This window comes from Akebia trifoliata, chromosome 3 (genome assembly GCF_017979445.1).
Source record: "Akebia trifoliata isolate Shusen 1 chromosome 3, ASM1797944v1, whole genome shotgun sequence".
Taxonomy (NCBI): Eukaryota; Viridiplantae; Streptophyta; class Magnoliopsida; order Ranunculales; family Lardizabalaceae; genus Akebia; species Akebia trifoliata.
Window position 1 is genome coordinate 52713363 of NC_141377.1, and position 23640 is coordinate 52737002.

The 23640-nt window shown below is 35.1% G+C and overlaps 2 protein-coding genes, 1 long non-coding RNA gene and 1 other non-coding gene across 4 annotated transcripts; 2 read left to right on the forward strand and 2 right to left on the reverse strand.

Moving 5' to 3' along the window:
- Nucleotides 1–298: 298 nt before the first annotated feature.
- Nucleotides 299–369, forward strand: TRNAG-CCC (transfer RNA glycine (anticodon CCC)). Its single transcript has one exon. It is a non-coding gene; the product is annotated as a tRNA-Gly (tRNA).
- Nucleotides 370–809: 440 nt separating this feature from the next.
- On the reverse strand, nt 810–7691 carry LOC147407903 (luminal-binding protein 5). Its single transcript, XM_086436680.1, has 8 exons — nt 7517–7691; nt 4756–5023; nt 4459–4673; nt 4102–4344; nt 2668–3147; nt 2390–2544; nt 1763–1845; nt 810–1675 (listed from the first exon to the last, which is right to left on the reverse strand). The coding sequence occupies exons 1-8, from the start codon at nt 7572–7574 to the stop codon at nt 1174–1176; spliced, it is 2004 nt and encodes a 667-aa protein (XP_086292806.1). The 5' UTR covers nt 7575–7691; the 3' UTR covers nt 810–1173.
- A 7695-nt stretch (nt 7692–15386) lies between these two features.
- Nucleotides 15387–16777, forward strand: LOC147407904 (uncharacterized). Its single transcript, XR_015175825.1, has 3 exons — nt 15387–15489; nt 16004–16056; nt 16658–16777. It is a non-coding gene; the product is annotated as an uncharacterized LOC147407904 (long non-coding RNA).
- Nucleotides 16778–19011: 2234 nt separating this feature from the next.
- LOC147407905 (bidirectional sugar transporter SWEET4-like) lies at nt 19012–21591 on the reverse strand. The gene is made up of 5 exons (XM_086436681.1): nt 21332–21591; nt 20926–20962; nt 20445–20823; nt 19512–19631; nt 19012–19382 (listed from the first exon to the last, which is right to left on the reverse strand). Exons 1-5 carry the CDS (start codon nt 21372–21374, stop codon nt 19179–19181), a joined length of 783 nt encoding a protein of 260 aa, XP_086292807.1. The 5' UTR covers nt 21375–21591; the 3' UTR covers nt 19012–19178.
- Nucleotides 21592–23640: the final 2049 nt, after the last annotated feature.

A 23640-nucleotide genomic window follows, 5' to 3' on the forward strand; every position in this document is an offset into this window, starting at 1 on the left:
ATATAGTAATATAGCATCGGGTTTGGGTTGAGTCAGGTTGCTTGTACCTTCAATCTGAATTGAAATTGGGTTGAGATATCTCAAACTTGGCTCAACTCAACTTCTACATAACTTGGCCAGCCCTCCCAGGTCCCAGCCATAAGGGAAGGTAATAAACTGAAACTTTTAGGATCATCCCAGACTCACCCATTCGGGCCAGCCCTCCCAGGTCCCAGCCATAAGGGAAAGTAATAAACTGAAACTATTCGCTGATAATAATTGTAAAGTATAATTTACTTAAGCAACTTTCCAACAACTAGCGCATCTGGTGTAGTGGTATCATAGTACCCTCCCACGGTACTGACCAGGGTTCGATTCCCTGGATGCGCATGTTTTTTGTTTTTTTCACTTCCTCGTAGTATAATATACCGGAGGGCTATCAATGGATCGGATCCTATTCCTACCCATTTTGTTTCCTTGAAAGGTGCCCATATTACTCGATGTACTAGACAAATTAAAACCCATATAGAATACTTACAAGGGATTTACCGGGGCAGACCTTGCAAATTTTATTTTAAAAAAACTCCCTTACTTTATAAGTTTGTTACCTGAACAAACCTTATTAATTAGGTTAGCATGACTAATTTAGCAAGATTTCAAATCTTATTGAGAGTTGTTGAGCATAAATGCAACTATGGGCAGCAATGGGTTGTGTTGAGGTTAGGGTATTATAAAATTTTACCAAACTCAAATCCAAACCCACCCCCTATCCATGTAGCAAATTTCAGCCAAACTGCACATTACTTCCCTTCACATCCAATACAAATCCAAATGAAGTAAAATGCATTCATGCAAATAAAAAGAAAGAAAGTGTATAAAATTAAAAAGTACAAATCAGTACGTAAGACAAAGTTTAAGTTCCAAAAGAAATTTAGTAGAGAAAAAAAAAACAAAAAACAAAAAGCTGTGTGTGTCTAAATAAATGTCTTCCCTCCCCTCAAGGAAAAGAGAAGAGATTGAAAATCAAGCAAATGTATCCGACTTTGTACCTTTCCCCTTTTCATTAACTTCCCATTCCCACCTTTTTAGAAAAAAAGAATTCGGAATAAGAACTAATTCCTGTTCTAATCGTTCTCCTCTAAACTAAAATGTATATTTTAAGTCACTCACGAAAGTAAAATGTTAAAAAGTTTTTTATAGCTCATCATGAGAGTCATCGTCGTCTTCTCCCTCTGATCCAGAGCCAGGAGCCCCACCGGATCTTTGATAGACAGCACTAATGATTGGGTTACACACGGCCTCCACCTCCTTGAGCTTCTCATCGTAGTCTTCTTTCTCAGCTGACTGGTTCTCGTCGAGCCACTCAAGAGCATCCTTCACAGCCGTTTCAATCTTTTCCTTCTCTTCGGACTCAAGCTTGTCTGCGAGTTTGTCCTTGTCATTTATCTGGTTTTTCATGTTGTACACGTAAGTCTCTAAGCTATTACGGGCATCAATCTTCTCCTTCACCTTCTTGTCCTCTTCAGCGAACTCCTCTGCTTCCCTAACCATCCGATCGATCTCTTCTTGGCTCAATCGACCCTTGTCATTGGTGATGGTGATCTTCTCTGATCGGCCAGTGCCCTTGTCTTCGGCCTTAACGTTCAGGATACCATTGGCATCAACCTCGAATGTGACTTCAATTTGAGGGGTTCCCCTGTTTAAACAAGTAGAGGGTTCTAGTTATAATATCTGAATGAATAGTATGGGGGAAACACAATTTCTGAGATTTCTCAAGACAAACCTTGGAGCAGGAGCGATTCCAGAAAGGTCGAATTTTCCAAGCTCCCTACAATCCTTTGTGAGACTCCTTTCACCTTCAAAAACCTGAAACAAGTAATAATTAACTTCATAACTGAAAATATTCTTTCATGTAATTACAAATAGGTGAATCAACCATAACTGATAATTCTGTCCATGCAATATCCTACATGTTGGGTAGATGTGTTCATCCAAATAGGTGGATTTCTTTTTTTACATGGCTTTACACGGAGTGGGGTTGGATTGAATGTGGAACTAATCATCCGGAACCAATCTAATTATTGGATCAGATCCTTACCATATGCTCGTTCCAAATCGATAAGATCAAATCTTATTTTATATCTAAAAAAAAATATAGATATACATCATAGCTAGACAAAATACTCTATAATTTATATTCTTTCTAGTATATTATCACATCGGCACATTGTTGATCCCAAACTGATTGGTAAGTTACCAAATAGGATCCTCGTCAGAAACCAAATTATCATCACAGTCCAATCCAATGACAGACCTACTTTTCAACTATGATGTGAACCAAAAAATTGGTGGGTCCTGACATTCACGACTAAATGGCATGCATGGTAAGTATCCCTCAAGAGAATAGTACCTGTATAGACACGGTGGTCTGCTGATCCTGGTAAGTAGTGAACACTTGAGATTTCTTTGTGGGGATAACAGTGTTCCTTGGAATCAACTTGGTCATCACCCCACCAACAGTTTCAATACCAAGAGTAAGAGGGGCAACATCCAAGAGAAGGATATCTACATCAAGATCAAACACACATTTTTCACACAAAAGAAGACACCATAAAATGTCCCTCTGTCTTTTTCTTGGTGAATTTCACATCTAATATAAACATCAATATCAATAGTGAGAGAAGATACCTTTGGTTTCCTCGCCACCTTCTCCACTCAAGATACTTCCTTGAACTGCAGCACCAAAAGCAACAGCCTCGTCAGGGTTCACACCCTTGCTGGGCTCCTTCCCATCAAAGAAATCCTTAAGGAGTTGTTGAACCTTGGGAATTCTGGTACTTCCACCAACAAGAACAATCTCATGAATCTCACGTTTCTCCAATCCAGCATCTTCCATTGCTTTCTTCACCGGTCCCATGGTCTTTCTGAATAGGTCGTTATTCAATTCTTCAAATCTAGCACGGGTAAGTGGTTCAGAGAAGTCCAAGCCCTCATAGAGAGACTCAATCTCCACACGGACCTGGTGTTGATTGCTCAAGGCTCTCTTAGCACGTTCACATTCTCTTCTCAGCTTCCCAAGAGCCCTGTTATCCTTGCTAATGTCCTTTCCATGCTTCTTCTTGATCAATTTGATGAAGTACTCCATAATTCTCTGATCAAAATCTTCACCTGCAGGAGGATCAAATTTTAAGCACATAATCACATATTTACTCAAAACATGAACCTCATACACAAAATCAAGAGAAGAAATGGGTTGTCCCAAAGTCGTCATTGTCTTTGTTTCAAGGTTGGGATGCTAAACTGTTTTCGGGGCGGAAGAGAATTCTTTGGAAGTTACTTGCTTTGGTTGAAAAGAAACAAGAGGATATTCAAAGGGGATGATTCTTCAACTAGTGACATGGTGTTGAATGTCTTAGGGTTTCTATTCTTTTGGTGTAAACTTATCCCGACTTCAAAGGGGTTATTGGCTTCTTTTATTAACAATATTTATACTCATCAAAAAAAAAAAAAAATCAACCTGCTCCCATCCCACAGTTGACAGACACCAACCCGTCCCTGTGCCTCACCCCTCAGGCATAAAATACTCAACCCAAGACAGGTTGGTTCATTCCTCATTAATACTATTAATACTAGATAATTTAGTAATAATAATGGCTTAAATAAAGATGAGTGGAATGTAAAAAAATATAAAATTTACAATTATTTGTCCTAAAATAGATGATGATTAACTAAAGTTTGAGATGCGAATTGTGAATGAGAAAGAAACAAAGATATTTATAAATATTTTTAAATTATAACCATATTAAGTTCGGGAAAATTGAGCAAAGTTCAGGTTTGGGCAATCCGATGTCTATGCCCGAACCCAACCTTGATTTGGTAAAAACTTTTTTTCCCCCAAATGCAAGCCCGAACCCTAGCTAATTGTGCCCAAACCTGACCCAAGGTGGGATTAAACCCATCAGGTTCGGGATTGGTCCACCCAAGTTGCAGCCCTAGCCAACACATCCTTGAGTAATGCAAAATTACTTCCTTTTCTTCAATTTTTTTTTCTCAAGATGCTGTCAAACCTATTGTCTCAGCTTATATGTAGTACAGATTGCTGGCACTAAATAGAACAATTACCTCCCAAATGAGTATCTCCGTTTGTGGCAAGAACCTCAAAAACTCCATTATCGATTGTCAAGATACTGACATCAAATGTTCCACCACCAAGGTCAAAAACAAGAATGTTCTTCTCGCCACCCTTCTTATCCAAACCATATGCAATGGCTGCCGCAGTTGGTTCATTTATTATTCTTGCAACATTCAGTCCAGCAATTATACCAGCATCCTTGGTAGCCTGTCTCTGGGCATCATTGAAGTATGCTGTGGAGTGCAAAAAAGGTAAATGAGAAAGTTGTTTCAACACCCAAAATACAGATCATGTATTTTTTGAGGAATAAGAATCCACAACCATAACTAAAATGTTGTTTCTTTTACCAGGGACTGTAACAACAGCATCCTTGATTTTCTTCCCAAGGAATGATTCGGCGGTCTCCTTCATCTTAGTTAGAATCATAGCACTGATCTCCTCAGGGCTGAAGATTTTGGTCTCCCCATCTTTGAGCTCGACCTGAATATAAGGCTTTCCATCCTTGTTCACAATCTTGTATGGAAAAAGCTTCATGTCCTTTTGCACCTCTTTGTCATCAAACCTAACCAGATATGGGTTAGCAAATCAATAAGGTGTTTATATGTATCCCTTACAAATTTAAGAATAAAAGAGAATGTAATTACTTTCTTCCGATAAGTCTTTTGACATCGAAGATTGTCCTCTCGGCATTAACAGCTGCCTGATTCTTTGCAGCCTCACCGATCAGTCTCTCATTGTCAGTGAACGCAACCCATGATGGGGTAATGCGGTTTCCTTGGTCATTGGCTATGATTTCAACATGTCCGTTCTTGTAAACACCTACACAAGAATAAGTTGTACCAAGGTCTATACCAATAACTGTTCCCAACTTGGCAGATTCCTCTTTTGCAATAGCAAATGCAGATATACATCCTGTGAATGAATTCCTTGCAATGTTAATACACATTTTATACAAATATTGGAAGATCCCAAGCAAATCAAGTGAGAATATTAAGAGACTAACATACAAGTCATGGCAATTGCCCAATCTTATTCTACCAAATAAAAGTTAAATGGGTCTTGTTAACATGTTCCCTAAGGGCACACATTACATTATAGTGCATTAAATACACCTTGGAAACAAGCATTTGAGGGTCATTTTTGGTAATAAAAAATCGAGGGCAGTTTTGGTAGGAAAATCAACTTCCAAGGTGTATTTAATGCACTTTAACGTGTGCCCTAACGATAAGAAAACCCAAGTTAAATATAGAATATTAAGATTTAGAGATGTAGGAAGTAAACTAGAGTATATATAGATTTTAATGGACAGTTACAACCAACGGAAGGGTTTAGCTTTGTTTTAGGAGAGCAATCAACCGCAAAGGGGTCTTGAAGGTCCCAATCCTCTCTTTTTTAATTCAAATGAATACACATGATACCATCACAATCAGAAGTACTTAACAAACTTCGTAGAGAATCAGACCATGTCATCAACATTAAGCTTTATCTACCAATAAAGAAGAGAAAATTCTTTTTGACCCATACCCAGATCTAAAACTCTTTTCGATTTGAAATATTCCCAAGCATGGTTTTAAAAATAATCCGAGTCCAAAATGACTCACCCGAGTCATCTTGGTATCATTCACAAACGAGCAAGATATTCAATGTGAATCGTCCTTCACATTGACTCGACTGAATATCAGCAAAGTCAATAAAACTCAGTCGAATCAACCCAAATTCTTTTTTTTTTTTTTGGATAAAATAATCAATTTTCAACAATTTAAATATTTTATTATCTGAAGGAAATATGATCTTGTGATATTTCTTAATAAAAATTATAATTATTTAAATACAAATACATGTTATTAAAAGCTTACACACCAAATTAAACAGTCAATCTTATCCATTATTAAGATGACCCAGGCGAGTAAACTTGGTATCTATAGGAGACGAGGCGTAAACGTAATACTGAGATTTTAAACCATGCTGTTAAGTTTCTGTCTTTAATCTCTTCAAAGTCAGGAGAAGCCTCAATTCAGGCAATTTTAAGTTTTAATATATATATATATATATAAGGAACGGATCAAGGGGCATATGAAAAAACATATGTAAAAACAATGTAATATTAATAAAATTTCAAAATATGGGTTAGAAGTTTCGGATTGAGCTGATTTTTTGTGAGGATGATCTCTATGATGGGAAGATCATCCGAAAAAAAAAATCAGTCCAATTTGAAACTTCTAACCCCATTAAAAGTGATTTAGAATGTGGACCATCGATTTATGCCAATTTTTGCCAATAGTTTGTAAATCACTTTTGATGGATTTAGAAGTTTCAAATTGAGCTGATTTTTTGTGAGGACGATCTTCTCATCATAGTGACCATCCTCGCAAAAAATCAGCTCAATCCAAAACCTCTAACCCATATTTTGAAAAACCATTGTTTTTACATATGTTCCATGAACCGCCCTCATATATATATATATATATATATATATATATATATATATTATATATATATATATATATATATATATATATATATAGGGTCAGGTTCAAAGGACAACCATTTCTACACACATATAGACAACGTGTTTTGTCTTATATGGGCAAAAATGTTTGGAATGGACTGATTTTTTGTGAGGATGATCTCTGTGATGAGGAGATCATCCTTGCCAAAAATCAGCTCATTATGAAACTTCTAGACCGTCCAATTTTTGTTGAAAAATTATAGACCGTCCAATTTTTGTAAATCAATTTTGATGGGGTTACAAGTTTTGGAATGGGATGATTTTTTGCCAGGATGATCCCCTCATCACAGAGATCATCCTCACAAAAAATCAGTCCATTCCAAACTTTTTTGCCCGTATAAGACAAAACACGTTGTCTATATGTGTGTAGAAATGGTTGTCCTTTGAACCTGACTCATATATATATATATATATATACATATAAAGAAGAGGGTTAGTATTACCACACCAACTTTTACTAAGGCCGCACCAACTGTGTGCAATTCTTTTGTGATTTACATAGGAATTAGCGTGGCATTAGTAAAAGTTGGTGTGGCAATAGCATCTCTCAAAAAGAATAGTGAGTAAATTCCATCAGATCTACACATTATTCGATCCAACCAACTAACAGTTCCAAATATACAATCCAAGCAAAAGTTTTTATATATCAAGCTATAATCAACTCATGAAAGATCAAAACCTACAATCATGATCATCTGACCTAATGAGAACCTCTGTCATCGAAGAAAAACAGGAAACAAAATCTAAATAGATTGAAGATGACGAAATCGATACTCAAAATAACAATTAATCGAGCTAGATATTACGTTTTCTGAAGAACGACAGACATGAGGATCAAATCCAAACAAAATCTAAACAGAAAAAAGAATCAAATCTGAGAAAACAACAACACTTACCGCAGAGAACGATTGCTAAAACGATCAAAAATCCACGATTTCTCCAGGATCCATCCATGGCGTTAGTTCTCTCTCTCTCTCTCTCTCGCTCGCTCGCTCGCTTGCTCTCGCAGAGATTAAAAACAGAACGATGGATCTCTCTAGTCTCTTCGAATAGTTTTCTGAAATCTGAATTTTGAACTTTGATTGAAGCGCTTTTTATACTCTACAAGACTTGTTGTCCTGTTGGATCTCTGTCCCAAGAAATTAGGGGCAAAAAAACTGTCATCTTTGATGATGTGGACCAATAATTTTCAAGGGACAAAGGTCCGAACCAATGAAAATTGTCTTTGATTTGGCAAAATCTGGACCGTCTATCACTCAATATTTTAATATTTACTGAATTAGTTAAACCTAACCTCCGGTTTTAGTGAATATTTGAGATACCACAGTGTTTTCAAACTGATGACCTTACTTACCTTTTAACGTCTTCTATGAGAGACTAACTAAAAGGACTTAAATACCCTCACCTTCATTCGTAACCAATTTTTCTGTTCTTCATAAAATTAGTGAGATAAGTGGTCAGTAATTAATTGGTGAAGGCAGATTTTAAACCAAGAGACTTTACCAAACTTAGAAATTTGCCACATTTTTCCCTTAAGTGGTCAGTCTTCACAATCTAATATATATATTCTTTCAAAAAATCTAAGTGTAATCAATTTCCTTAATTTTATTTTTTGAGGAAAGGGTTTTTTGCAAGAGGTTGAAGGCTGAGGTAATTTGGATCATTTGCTATAGTTTCTCAAAGAAGACAAAAGTCAAGGGTATATCTTCAATTTGAAAACATAACAAAAAGTATTGAATTTTTAGATTGTTTTTACATATTTTTCATATCTGAAAGTTTTTATATATCATTTCAGATCAATATATAAGGTTTCAAGTCAAATATACATGAACGATTTAATGTTTTTGGGTGGTTTTTCTCTCATCATGGAAGTGGGCAATAAATGGACTCGATGATTAAATTTACGAATCATTTTTTATTTTTTTTAAACATATGAAATCAATAACTCGGTGACAAGGGAAACAAACCCAGGTATATGGTATCATCACCCAAATTAGGTTCTCCAAGGAGTGGACCAAACATCAATAAACTCAGTTGTCCAGAAGATTTTCACAAGTGGATTTTTTGGGTTTTGCTGATAACTAGGCCAAGTGGACTGGGATTACCTTACCTGATATGATAATGGCTACATGGACTTATATTAGCCTGGCCCGATTTTTAAATGGGCCTATCTTGGTTTGAATTGAAGCCCATACTTGTTTGAACATGGCTAGAAAACGGTCTTGTTTTTGTTGGAATCATTTCTCATAAATAAAAAAAAAACCCTTTCTTTACTATGATAGTGAGGAAAAAGGCGTTTCTAAACCAACCTCATCCACCACAGTCAAAAGACCTCGAGACCTCTAGATTTCTTACAAATCTCGAGGTCTTTTCCTCACTATTGTAGTAAGGCTAGTTGGACCCTTTCTCATTTTGTCAAGTACATAAAAAAAAACATTTGAATGAAAATGCATCTTTTAGTCATCAATATATGTCGGGTTAGTTGTAATTGATTCAAATAGTTCTTAAAAACTCAAGCGCAAAGGAGAAGTGTTTTCCTTCAAATTGGTGTGGTTGCATGGCTATTGTTAATAGCACATATGCCCATGACATCGTAAGTTATATCGAATAGTTACAATGGATTCTTTTTTAAATAACAACACTTCAAATGCATGGGCTAGTCCAATTATGTCACTAGTTTGAACAATTTATGAGTTGTGCTGGAGTGGCCTCTTATCTCAATGAAAAGTATCTATGGTTCCCCTACACTTTCACGTCAAGAAGCATGATATGAGATTCCAGCCTGAGGTCACTTCAGCATTATTCTTAATTTATATATCAAAAGTTCTCGAGTAGGATCTTCTATTTCAAGTGGTACGAAGGGTGGGTGCAATGCATGTGAAAACTATGGCTATGTCATCGCACCGGCACATATGAATAGCAATTTTGGACCTATAAACGGTTAATACCCATAGTGTTAATTTCTCAAGGGCCACCCACGAGTGCACACCCTCACTTACCTGGTGCGTGTGATGTGCGGGCATTGCACGTGCCTTGGGACTAGTCCTTCGATAAGACCATGGTTTATGGAGTGGGCAAAGCCCAGATACGGCCCAGTCCGGAGTCTACAAGCATATATAACAGGATATCAAAATAAAAAGTATAAAGCATTAGTACATTAAAAAATAATTAAGGAAAAAATAAAAGAATAAGAGAGAAAAATGAAACCCTCTCTCTGTATTTAATTTTAGCATACTTTTAAATTTTAAAATGCATAGTATATACTTATGAGACAGGTTTTCTTCAGAATTAATGAAAATTTTGAGAGAACAAATATCTTTCTCATAATATAATAAGGGTATTTTGCACTTAAAAAAGTAGATTAGTCAAACCCAATACCTCCTTCATCTATTATCTATGTAGGCCACTACTTGGCTCATTATAACAATCCCTGATTTCCTCTTTTTTCTTTAACAGTTAAGCCAAACATTCATTGATAAGTGGATTCAAAATATAAAATAAAACATTAGAACAAGTGATGCCATGTTTGTTGGCAATAGATATTGATAGAACTTTTGACATATGATTATGCCATCATACAAAATATTATTATTATTATTTAATCTTTGGACTCTCAATGTGTTTTTGGTATTTTTCCATCACCATATAAAATTATAGAAGTAGTTTAAAAATAAAATTAGTAAATAAAGAAAAAAACATTGAGAAGATAAACATATGAAATGACACCACACGTAGTCATTAGCCATTTATTGGTGTGCTAATCCACGTCTTTCCATTTAGATTAATTGATATTATTTGCAATTAAAATGATCAATCAGCCTAGCTTGGCTTGGCTTGACTTGATTTTTTTTATTTTTTACTATTTATTCTTTATGATGTTTCATTGAAGGGATTAATTATAGACCACCAATTCAAGAAAAAAAAAAAAACTCCTCTTAAGACCAATGGCTTGGTCTTATCATATTGGATTGAATGGTTATTTTTCTATATTAATGGATATTATGAATCTATATAAAATCTTATGGGATATGTAATCATCATTCAATAATTCTCAGTAAAATTCAAATTTTATAATTCGAACTAAATATTGTCATCTGGCATACTTAAGATAGTTACATCCAATCGTTTATATCCAAAGTTTACTAACCATCCATTTTCAAAGACTTGATTTGATACATATTTTTCAATCTAAACTAAACCATGTGTACAAGAGGACTGAACTGTTATTATTATTATTATTATTTTCAATTTTTGGTGTTTTATGAAGTGTTGAACAAGAGATGAGAGGAAAAATGGGCTGGAGATGATCTGCTCCCTCCTTTGTAATATAATATAATAAAGTATAAAAGTGTCATCACACTTTGACACGTGTTTATCACTACTCAACGGGGCTATTCTAACTTTTGAGAGATGATGACGTCATCGTATCAAATCTTCATCACACTTTGACACGTGTGTGGCAAATGTCAACGCTGCTGAAAGTGTGGCAAACTATTGAGAGATGATGACGTCATCGTAGCAAATCTTTGTTTAACACTACAGAGTTGGTAGTTGGTGAGCTTTCAGTTTCATCTTTATTTTTGTTTCTGTTTGTAGATAATTTTAATTTTTCCTTCTTAGGGCTGAATTTCTCCATTAATAAAAGAAATAAAATTAAAAAATTAGAAATAAACATGACAAAAATAAATAGGCACAAAACATGGAGTCTTTAGTCATTGATTGGAGTTCGTAGCCACGTGTTCCTTTTTAGGGTTGTGACCTTAGTGTTGCAAAATGATGGTGATCGATTGATTTCAAATTTTCGTTATTTTATTAATAGGAGAATGCACTCACTATAAAAAAAAATGAAAATGACAATAATTACACCTCATTGACTCGTTGTACCACCACCACCACCACCACGTACAAAATGAAATCGACTTCCTACAAGGAAAAGCATCTATGGTTCTGTGCATACGTCCACATCAGCTTAGTGTCGGACGCAGTGTTGTAGCTCTTTTTTGAATGACTAAGAGAGCATCAAAATGAAAAAAATGTAGAAATGAAAAAAAAAAAAAAAAAACTTCTAATAATTTGTTATTTGTGTCGACTTAATACAGTTGATTTATGACTCAATACGATTCAAAGAAATTACGAGAGGATTGAATATATTTAGTAGATTCAAACGAGATGAAGGAAATAAAATTTTAATATGAGAGAGATGGGAGATTTTGAGTATTGTAAATGATAATAAATTGAAAAATGACATTTAACCGCAAAAGAACTTTCTAGTATTTTTTGAGCGCGTATGGAGTAATCCTTTAATCCTAAGGGGTTGGCCTGGTGGCAAGTTGAGCTTTTAATAAACTCCTCAGGAAGGGTAAGTCAAGTGTTAGAAATCCCATGAAACAATGAATTCTTTAGGGCCACCCTCTAGGGTTCGATTGACCCTCGACTCAACCAGTTGTACATACGACTTTACGAGGGTGTGGTGCATGTGACCGTGGGATTAATCTAACAGAAAAGGTGAGGATACTCATGATAAGCAAAAAAAAAAAATGAAGTGATCCTTTGTTATTTTGTCATCAAAGAACCCTTTGTTTCGAAAAGAGAACGAATTATTCACATTTCATTGAATGATCAGAGACGAATTGACAAATCACTTTCATCTAGCAAACATTATCACTACCAAGATTTGGATCCTTAGACGTGAATAATTTAAACTAGTTAATTAATAATTAATCTGAACAAGTTCCGTTTTAATCTGTGTTCGCTTTCCCTCTTGATTTGGCAAAGTTAGATCAAGATTGTTCTTAGATCTATAGGATAAAAATTAATAAAAATAAAATGAGGACAAGAGAAGCATCAATCATTCTAGGTCCCCAAAGATTAAATTAAGAGGAAAGGAGGGGATTCGTAAAATATGAATAATGTCTAAATAGCTCAGAAATATATCCTTTAATTTAAGTTGTGAATTGGGGATAAAACAATGTATTAAAAATCAAGTTGGTGAACCGTTTAAAATACATTTTTTTAAAATATTTTCTGTTGAAGATTATGATTTTTTTTTAAAAAAAAACTATGGAATGGTTCTTTCATAATCAAGCCTTAATAATATATATTTAATATTATCTTTTTATAAAAATGAAAAGGCATAATTCAGAAAAAAAATTCATGCAAATTATAATTTTATCTTTTTTTAATAATTATATATCATCCTACCAAAATTCAACAAAGGTCTGCCGCACACGGACCAGTTTGGCAAATCTAGGACAATCAACCATTCGATCGATTCCTAAAAATGGATAGAAATTAGTGGCAAATTCTTCGATTATAATTTGAATTCAACTGTTCTCTTTTTTTGTGGATCTCTTCCTTAGGAGGTCAAATTGTTGACCTAAAATGAAGACAAAGTGAGAAAACAATACATGACTTCTTTATTTATTTTCATAGCAAGCATGGAGTTAAATCACTTGTGCTCGAGACATTATCGTTTGTTATCTTGTCATTAACAGTCTCAATTTATAATCCTGAGGGGCTCACCCAATGGAAATTTTGGACCGATAAGCGGTTAGTGTCCATAGGTTGTGAATTCAATACCCAGTAAGAGCATTAATTCCTTAAGGGCCATCCGCAAGAGAGCACCCTCACTTACCTGATGTGTGTGATATGCAGGCATTGCATGTGCCCCGAGACTAATTTTTGGACAAGACCATGGTCTATAGATAGGGCAAAAGCCCATATACGATATTGATGCGCTGTCTATAGGGTTACTTGATTATCCAAAAAAAATCTCAATTTATTCATGAAAATGTGTGTTAATAGATTTGACAAAATAAACTAGAAGCATCCCTTATTTAAAAGGGAGGACGGGTTATTCATATTTCATTTGATGATAAAGGGGAACTGAGAAATCACTTTCATCCCGACAAATCACATCGCAACTACCAACATTTGGTCCCCTTAATGGGATTAATTTAATCTTTATCATGATCTATTGTTTAATATATATGATCTGTTGAAGTTTACAGACATTTGGTCCCCTTAATGGGATTAATTTAATCTTTATCATAATCTATTGCTTAATATATATGATCTGTTGAAGTTTACAGGTGGTGTGCCTCTTTAATTTGCTAATGCTCCCACTAATAGCTTAAATGCCTTTTCATTGATTATATTATTAGGCTAATCTATGTCTTCCTCCCTTTTGATTTGGCAAAGTTAGATAAAGAATGTACTTAGGTTTAGAGGACAAAATTATAAAATAAAATAAGGCTAATAGAAGGATCATTATACTTGCCTATTGGTATTCTTAGCTTTATATTTTTTTTGGTCGGGGTAATTCGAAGAGTTTATGGGAATTATTTATTTATTTATTATTTGGGATTGGGTTCAGATTTTATGTGGTGTATTAGCATTCAAGGGTGGAGCCAGCATTTTACCCATGTCAAGGCAACTAAGAATGGAAATTTTTTTGTAGAGGCAGCAGTGGTGGATCTATTTATCCACCACTATTATCCATCGGAATAGCTAATTAATCTTAGTAAACTTCAAAATTTCTTGTGGGGGCAAATGTTCCCATTGCCCCCACTGTAAATCCACCCCCGTTAGTATTTTTCCATTTCTTTCTCGATCTCTTTGTACATTCTTCTTGTAGAGAATAAACTTTGATGGAATTTTTGAATGATGATTACATAACCCACCTATTGGGCTATTGATTCAAAAGCTCCACCAATGACAATGTGGAAAGACAATCAATCAATCCCATCTAATATTGTTAATTGATGCAAACTTATATCTTTAAGAGATCTGATGGACTTTGGTCCATGACATAAGGGAAAATAATTAAACTCTATGTGAAAAAGGGGCTGGATTGGCAACAGTGTGCACTATGTGAAAAAAGGGTAAATTTTATGGACTTTAGCATCGAATTTACCCCTTTTTTTTCATGTGATGGTGGGTTGGGAGACACTACCCAACGTGCAGGAATGACATGCACCTTAGCAATGATATAGTGCGCATCATACCCATTACTATATTGCATCTAACTTATATATCTCCATCACTTATTGACTTCCTTTCTTCTTTTTAATTTTCCTATCATACACATTTAAAAATTATCTTAGTTGATGAAGTTATTTCATTGTAATTTGAATTTTTTTTTTTAATCCACATATGATGTAGCAATAGGTGGATTATCAACCATGTATCCACTACTTGAAAACTGAAATTTTTGACAAAAAAGTTTGACGGGACATAGCTCACAAAGTTTAGAAACCGAATTTCAATAGTTTAGAACCATCAAATTTCTCTCATCCTCCATTAATTTGATAGTTTCAATCCATGGAAAAAAAATTGACAATGAAAAATTTGACACCTTGATCCATTGAATTTTATGAAATTCGACGATCTACGACCGTCAAATATAGGTTTTTTTTCACATTGTGATCTCTAGTGAAAGTAAGGTATTGTGGAAAAGGAAATGAGAAATTAAGCAAATCCATACAAGCTGAGGTAAGTCTAAAAAGAGAAGAGTTTGAGCTATGCAACGAATTGATTTCTCCAACCCAACACACACACACACATAAATTCAATTACTTTGGGTGGAGTGAAAGTTTGATGTACCAAAAGTTAGTGCAGCTGACTTTGAAGTGGTGGCTGGTGTTATTGCATTTCATCATTTTAATAAGTTCTTAGTGTGGTGCACCGTCACAAAAACGTCATCTTATGATCCTTCCCTCCCAAGAATAAAAGCACACCTTCCCTCCCCTCTCAAAATACTCAATCACACATTCTAACACCAATATATCAACAACATATCCTAAAACCATGTCTCCACAGACCAAGACCTTCCTTCTCCTCCTCCTACTTTTCTTTTGCTCATCTTCAGGTGAGCAAGTTCTCCTCATCATCTATAAAAGTTCACTTACAGGATTTTCATGATTGCAGAGACAATTTTTTTTTTCTTGAAAAACAAAAGAATAATTTCTTTTCAAAATGATACTAGGAAAATGTCAAAAAGAGAATTAGGGGTCACGTACGATACATAAGCATGATAGATTAGCGTTAGCATTTTCCTTCCCTGATGAAAAAATCAGTTTACTAGTATGGGGGTTGGGGGAATAATATTTTTCCACCAAGACCGAAAATGATTTCCCATAAATATTCACAATTATATACGTTATTTTTTGGTATGTCTATTGCTAATGAGATCAGTAATTCGGTCACATCGAAAATTGAACTCAGGTCTATGATATCATCACCTATAAATTTTAGCAACTAATCTAACCTGCGCTTTTCATATTTATATCTGAAAATCTTACTTTTAAGGGGAAAAAAATGCAGTGGTACACATCTTTGGGTTAAGCAACATATATAATCCTTACTACTCCCTTATCTTGCAGGCAAAGTCGACAGCCTCGGGGATGGCATGATGCCTACATACTTAGTGGCCGAGGTAAATAAATTTACATGACCTTATGGATGTGTGAACATGCATATATGCTCAAACTTGTATTTCCATGAATCAATCTGCATGACATGCTTGTTTAATTATATTAATTATGGATTAAACATTGCATTATGTTCACTTGGGCACTTAACCAAAGTGGTTATACGACTATCCAATACATTTAGAACATATATATGGCATATGTGAAAATTCTAATAATACCTAATCTCATATCATATTTGATAGAGTATTAAAGATAGGATGGATTGTAATAACATGTATATGGAGTTATGGACCATGTCATGATCACAAGAAAGATAGCTCCATCTGTCAGTGCTTTTGTCTCTAAAATTTTGTCAGTAGGTATGAGTTGTAGATTAGAAGGCCCATATATGACCAAAGATCAGTAGTTTTCAGAAGCCATGATGAACAGATACTATGAGGAATTCTCTTACATGTGTGTGTGTGTGTGTGTGTGTGTGTGTGAGAGAGAGAGAGAGAGAGAGAGAGAGAGCATATGCATGCATGCTTAGCATGAATTCATGTATTTTCTTCAACCACTTTTTTTAGCTAACCTAACACACCATGTGTTGAATGTATTATGCAGAAGAAGATAAGAAAGCTTATGATGGTTGATATAGATCTAGATTACGTGGATGGAGACAGCAACCATAACCATGACAAAAGGAAACCTTAGACTCACTCATCCTCTCTCTTTGTTGCCACTTTATTAGAATAAATAAGTGCTCTATAGACAGAGTTTTGAGCTTAAGAGCTATACTTACATGACTTATGATGGGCATGAGGATCACTTTTGTATTTTATTGGATATGACTCATCATCTGATAAGCGTATCGGACTTAAATAATATCTGAAAATCCAATTATATGATTCCATATGGTGCCTTGTTGTCATACTCATCTAGTTGATTTGACCTATATATATATATATATATATATGGAAAATGATTGGCACCCTACTATTTGCCCTATGTGTTTTGTCCTAGATGAGTTAGAAATTTTAAAATGAGCTGATTTTTTTTTTTTTTAGGATGATCTCCTCTATTTTTATTTTTTTTATGATGAAAGTTCGACCTGTAAGCCCAAGTAGCATGGGCAAGGCAATTGGCCTCTTAGAATACCATATTTCAACCAAATCTCCTGGGTACATGTAATACCCAACAAATCACACATTCCAAACAAGTAAGAATAAATCCTTGTGGGTGTTCAACGAGGGAGCTTGAACTTAAATAATATTCGAATATAAAAGAAATTATATAAATTCAAATCCCATATCTGAAATTTTCAAATAATATCCTCTTATTTGAATACAAATTGAAAGTCAAATATTCAACTATCCATTAACAACCTAGATCTCAATATTTATCCTAATTGAATTAGGTTTGGATCAAATCAAATCCAATTTGATAAAAGATACATTGATCCTTAAAAGTGTTGTGCATGCATAATCATATAATCAAACAAAATATTAACATAATTTAATTATTTTCTCGTATATTACTAGATAGGGACAACATGGTTGATTTGGAATGATCCTTTTCAGATTGGCACCTTATTGGACCCCAAATCCTTGACAAAGACCCTAAATTATTTGAGTAGCACAGATTTGACTTAGCGTCTAATCCAAACCATTGACAACCTAAGTGAGGGGTGAGCCATGGGGCAAAAGTCAATCTAATCGAGAAATCTTTTTTTAAAGGTTAGCTGGACTTGAACCCACAACCTCTAAGTTGTTTTGCAATATGTCAAGCCAACTGAGATATGGGTCTAAGCCCTCAAAGGCTCAAAGGCTCAAAGTTGATTTGCAATGTGTCAAACCAACTGAGCTATGGGTCTAAGCCCTTGATCAAGCAATCTTTATCAATCTTTCTCCTTTTAATTTCTTAGCCTTCTTTTAGGGTTTTATTTTCCCACTCTCTTTATCTTGTTTTTCAGTCTTTGTTTGGGTCTTCTTCAAAGAACATCATATCCCAGAAGAAAGACTCTATAGATAGACGTATATTTTGTATGTTTCTCTCTATTTGGTGTTTCATATATAATTTCATTAAGGGTCCCGTTCAGCACCCTAAGTTTTACCACACACTTTAACAAACGTGTTTTGTCTTACATGGGTTAGAAGTTTTTGAATGGGCTGATTTTTGGTGAGGATGATCTCTATGGTGAGGAGATCATCCTCACCAAAAATCAGCTCATTCCAAACCTTCTAACCCCATCAAAAATGGTTTACAAAAAATGGACGGTCCACGATTTTTCAATGTGTAAACATGGGGCTAAACATTTTGGAATGGGCTGATTTTTAGGGAGGATGATCTTCTAATCATAGAGATCATCCTCACAAAAAATCAGCCCATTCCAAAACTTATAACCCATGTAAGACAAAAAACGTTTGTTAAAATGTGTGGTAAAACTTAGGGTGCTGAACATTTCCCTTTCATTAATTAATTGGGGTATTATTAAAAAAGTTGGTGTGTTAATAAAAATTAAAATTTCTTCCCTTTTTTTTTTTTCTCATGAGGAAACTAAGGTAATTAGTCATTCCGGATAGACTTGTTCTGTAGTGATCTCAAGATTGTACCTTATATCCCACATCCTAACGTGAAAGTGTGTAGAAACCATAGATGCTTTTTGAATCGTATCTCGGTGAAAAGATGTATGACTCTTACACTTTCACATCAAGATGTACGATATGAGGTACAATCTTGAGGTCACTTCAGCATTATTCTTCCAAATATTTTGGCACTCTTTTGGGCCACACAACCCATTCCTTGGTGGACCCAAATACAGTAAAAAATAGATTGACTGAGACCATAAGGGGTTAACTAATACTCAGGACTGATCTCATTTCAAGACACATGGGCCTCAGTTGGTGGGTCTTCTATATTGGGCCCACCAATTTGTGCTATTGTGGTATAAGTTCTATAAAACTATTGTAAAACCAAAGGGATCGATAAGAGATTTTTTTGATGATAAAGGTAATATGATGGCTAACATGCACCATATTACCATGGTGCCTGCATGTATCATATTTATGATGAGCAAGAAAAGGAACCCTCCATTACAACTAATATCTTATTGGCCCATGTTCAACCAACGGTAGCGATCGTTTCATCAAATTTCACGGATCTCGGAAACATGATGACCATTATGAGGAACACTTCCTATCTTCTTAGAATCACCAATCACAACAACTTCAGACAGTCCCATCTCTCCCTTTCGCTTCCTTTCCTCCAACTGTCTCTTTGTAGATTTGTAGAATGTGGCGTACAGGATCAGTTGAAGCAGCCCAAACATTGTACCAAGGCCGTTGGGTACCTGCGATACACCACGAACAAACAAATGTGAGAAACTTATTAAAGAGATTGCTAACTTGCGCCTGGGGTGATATATTTGTGGTGTTGTGTGCCTTTAAACACGTGGCGTGCATGCATGAGAGAAGTTTACCGTGATGAAGAGGTCGAAACGGATGAGAGCATATGTAGTCCAACAAACGCCATTTGCAAAAGAGGCGAGAGAGAGGGATAAGGGCATGTATTCCACACTTCGCGTAGTAATCACTAATTTCTGCATCATAAACCGACAAAAGCCACGTGTATGAGATTGTAAGAGAGTTATGATCACATGCATACCTGGATTTTTTACATCAAACGCAGTGTCAAACGTAGGGCTGAGATGATAGAAGATTTCCAAACGGAAATCTCGAGGAATATGCTTCTATCTCAGTTGATCCATCCTTAAGTACGGTAAGGACTAGGGAGAGCCGTAGGTTGAGTCACCTAGATGACTCGTGAGTCTGACTCTGGTGAGTGAGACAAATAAGTATATATTTTTATTTTTATTCTAGAAAAATAATATAAAATATAATACATCTCGAGGAATTTCGAAGTTGACTTTGGCTTGTATTTAAGTAGATCGGGCCTTGTTGGATCTGGTTCAAATCGGATCAAATTCACTTTATACAAAAATGTATTTTATAATTTTCATATTTTATTGGATCAGGGCATAATTAATCCAGAACCCTTCCCATAGGTTATCAAATCAGATCTTTTACGGATCGGTTCCTTAATGGACCCCAAATCCTCAATCCATATCCGAAGTTATATTACCAAAGGGAGTCCAGCTGAGTCAACCGAGTTTTGAGGGTTGATTAAAAGCTCTAAAACGATGAAACGTAGCAAAAAATACCTGAAAACAACAGAGTGCATGTAACATGCATAACCATTTCCATGGACTTGAAACCCAATCGAGTCAACTCTCCTAAGGTTCGAGTCGACTCAAAGAGTTCTAAATCTATGGTCCTTGAAATACAACATACATGCAGATGGTTCTGTTACATGGGAATAAAATGGAAGCAAAATACCAAAAATTAATACTAACCATGACTGCTAAGGGAGCGACATACATCATCGTCCCGAAGACAACACAAAGGCTTCCGACGATCAAAGAGCGACGCTCATGTGTGTGGGCTAGGGTTAGAACAAGAACAGATACAATGCCAACGAATATGAATTCGATTACCAATATTAATAGAACTTTAAGCCTCTTTTGTCCATTAGAATGGAGGATGAACAGAAGAACATAGATAATTTCTATGACGAACCCGGTCCCATTAATGGTTATGACCAGCATGCTATGTGGGTGCACCAATGGAAGCCCATAAAGGACCCAAAGCATGCAATTCAGAAGTGTTGCAAGATATGGAGCTGGTGAGAATTGTTCAACTGATCCTTTCTTCCAAATCTGAATAAAAGTTGGCCTAAAAATAAAAATTATCGAAAACCCATTAGAGATAATGTAGAAAATTATTAGAACCCAAATTAAAATTAGCGGTTGAAATTGGAGTTAATTAGAAACTCACACTGGTGACAAGAACAATATAAGTGCTATGATGTTACCTGCAACAAATAAGAACCCATGTCAAACCTAGATACATATTAGAAAAATTAAGGTCATGTTTGGGAACGTCTTTTGAGATTTTGGCACTAAAAAGCACTTTTGAGGTTGATGATGGAGGAAAGTTGAACACAAGCAAAGGTATAAGGGCCCATTTTTTAATTTTTAGTGTTTGCGTGAATCTGACGGAACTTAAATTACATAATGTAACTATCAAAATGTCTAAAAATTAAAAATTATTTCACAAAAACGCTTCGATCGTAGGAAATGCTTTCACTTTTGGGGAATGCCTCACATTCGAAAATGAGACCTAAATAAAAATGATAAAAAATTTCGACTAAATCTAGAAAGACACCATGACCACCACTCACCTAAGATGCCAACACCAGTTCTAATGAGATCTGCAGAAACCATGGTGGAACAAAGCAAAGGAAGAAGAAGAAGAAAAGTATATAAGAGAGAAAGAACCAGAGAACAATAAGGAAGGAAGGATGATTGTAACCCAAAGAGAAGAGAGGGTTAAATAGGTGAAGATAAGGGTGAGATTTGGTTTGGATTTGACCCTAATTTCTCCATATTTGGGGTTGCTTTAAAACCTGGCTTAATACATGCTTGACATGTATTGGCTCATGTAGGTTAAATAGAACACATGGAAATGAGGAGTTATTGTGCAAGATGGGTCATGGCACTGTGTTCAAGATTCTCAAAACCCCAGTACAGGTTTCACAGATTGATTGCTTCTTAATTTTAGATTGTACCCAATTGCCAACACTAGCATTTAATGAAGAAACTTCAGTTTCTTCACTCAATTTAATTCCTACTTATCCTTATCCATTTATGGAAAAATGCATTAAAACTTTTAGAAAATGAATGGGTAATATTTAGATACACATTCCCAGGCTTTGGTGGATATTTGAGATACACACCTTGTTGTCAAAATAATGACATAAAAAGGAACTTTTGACTGTGGTCTGAGAGATTAAATAAAATGACCAAAATGCCGCCATCTTCAAACCCATGGATTTTTCTCTTAAAAAAACTTATCATCTTTAATGTCTAATGTAAATTATTATCTGTGTCTTCAACATCAGTATTCTCTCTCCTTCAACTTTCATCCTCAAAATAGAATTTACCCTAGAAGTTGAGGGGTATGTAGATAATATTGGAATTTTTTTTTTTTTTTTTTTGTTGCTAAATATGAAAAATGGGAGTAATTTGATCATTTTCTAATAATCTTTCCAGGAAGATCACAGTCAGAAAGCATCTCATCAGTAGGGCTGTCAATGGATTGGGTCCAGATTGGATAGGGGTTGATTTGGTATCGATCCAATAAGGATCGGTACGATAAGTATTGGATCAAACCCTTATCAAATCGGGTTTTTATTATAACTTAATATTAAGATCAAAATCCAATCCATTAATAATTGGGTCAAGTCCAGATCGGGTAAAATCTGATCCATCTTAATAAATATAATATAATTTATATACTTTCTAACATATTATCAGATCGGACATGATCGATACAGATCCAATCCAATAAGATATTAAATCGAGACCTTATCGGATTGTATCCTTAAAGGAATCCAAAACATTGATCCAGACCCAGAGTTATCGTATTGGAATGAATTGGAATTTGGGTCTGATCTGATGCATTGACAGCCCTACTCATCAGTTTGAAAAGAGGGGAGGTGTCTCAAAGATTTAGTGGAACCGGAGGGGTTTGTTAACCTAAAGTAAAATCAGAGAGTTCATGAATGAATGATAAGGTGGAACTTTGATTGTACTAAATAATGATACAAAATCATCCCATCACTGTTAATCCCATTAATCATCGATATAATCATTATGTATTAGGGCAGTTCTATGGTGATACCCAATCGGTTTGTCATGGCTAAACTGTGACTTAGAAGCATGCACTTTGTGTTGGTCATCTACTCATGGCATCTTTATAATATATATATAAAAAAAAAGTCGTGATGAATTCACACATGGTTTGGTACGCGACCGACGTGTCAAGTGCACAAAATCATAGATCGTTTTTATTGAGATACACAAGGAAAAGATATGCCATTCTGTGCGCTTTCTACGTTAGCCGTGTACCCATTAACGTGCATTGATCATTATTAAATTAATAAGTAGAAATGTTTTAGTTAAAACTCATCTGACTCGACTCAAAATTTGGATGAGACAAGTTGGAAATTTGGCCGAGTTTTATAACTGAGTCAATGATGCTTCAATCGGTCATGCACACGTGTGTGGTGGGCACATGCTCATTGCATGTGTTCCAACTGTCAGCTCATGCCCATTGTAACTGATTTCTATGACGTCGTGAGATTCTCTCTTACACACTGTGCCACGCACGCACGTATTAGGTATACTTTGGTGTTGCATTAATGCAAACGTTACAACATTTCTTTCTTCATGTTTTAGAACCAAAACCATGATCGAACCAAAAATTTATCAAATTGTGGGAACATGGTCTGATCTGGCAGACCGTCTCGATACAAATTGAGGTTTAAGGCGAAATCTCAATGTGAGGTTTTTTTATATTTATTATTTTATCATAAGTATTAATAATTATCTATTTAAATAATAAAAAACTATTAAAAATTTATTATTCATGTTTTTAAATGCAAAATTATTAATTAAGTTTTTATATTCTAACAGACAGATTTATAAT

Excerpts from the sequence above, each read along its gene's own strand:
- LOC147407903 (XM_086436680.1), bottom strand. The coding sequence starts at position 7,574 with ATGGATGGATCCTGGAGAAATCGTGGATTTTTGATCGTTTTAGCAATC. Across the intron at positions 5,024-7,516 it reads TTTAGCAATCGTTCTCTGCG|GATGTATATCTGCATTTGCT; the intron begins GTAAGTGTTGTT and ends ATTCATTCACAG. Across the intron at positions 3,148-4,101 it reads CGGAGATACTCATTTGGGAG|GTGAAGATTTTGATCAGAGA; the intron begins GTAATTGTTCTA and ends ATCCTCCTGCAG.
- LOC147407905 (XM_086436681.1), bottom strand. The coding sequence starts at position 21,374 with ATGGTTTCTGCAGATCTCATTAGAACTGGTGTTGGCATCTTAG. Across the intron at positions 20,824-20,925 it reads ATATTGTTCTTGTCACCAGT|GCCAACTTTTATTCAGATTT; the intron begins GTGAGTTTCTAA and ends TTTTATTTTTAG. Across the intron at positions 19,383-19,511 it reads GTTTCGACCTCTTCATCACG|GTACCCAACGGCCTTGGTAC; the intron begins GTAAACTTCTCT and ends GGTGTATCGCAG.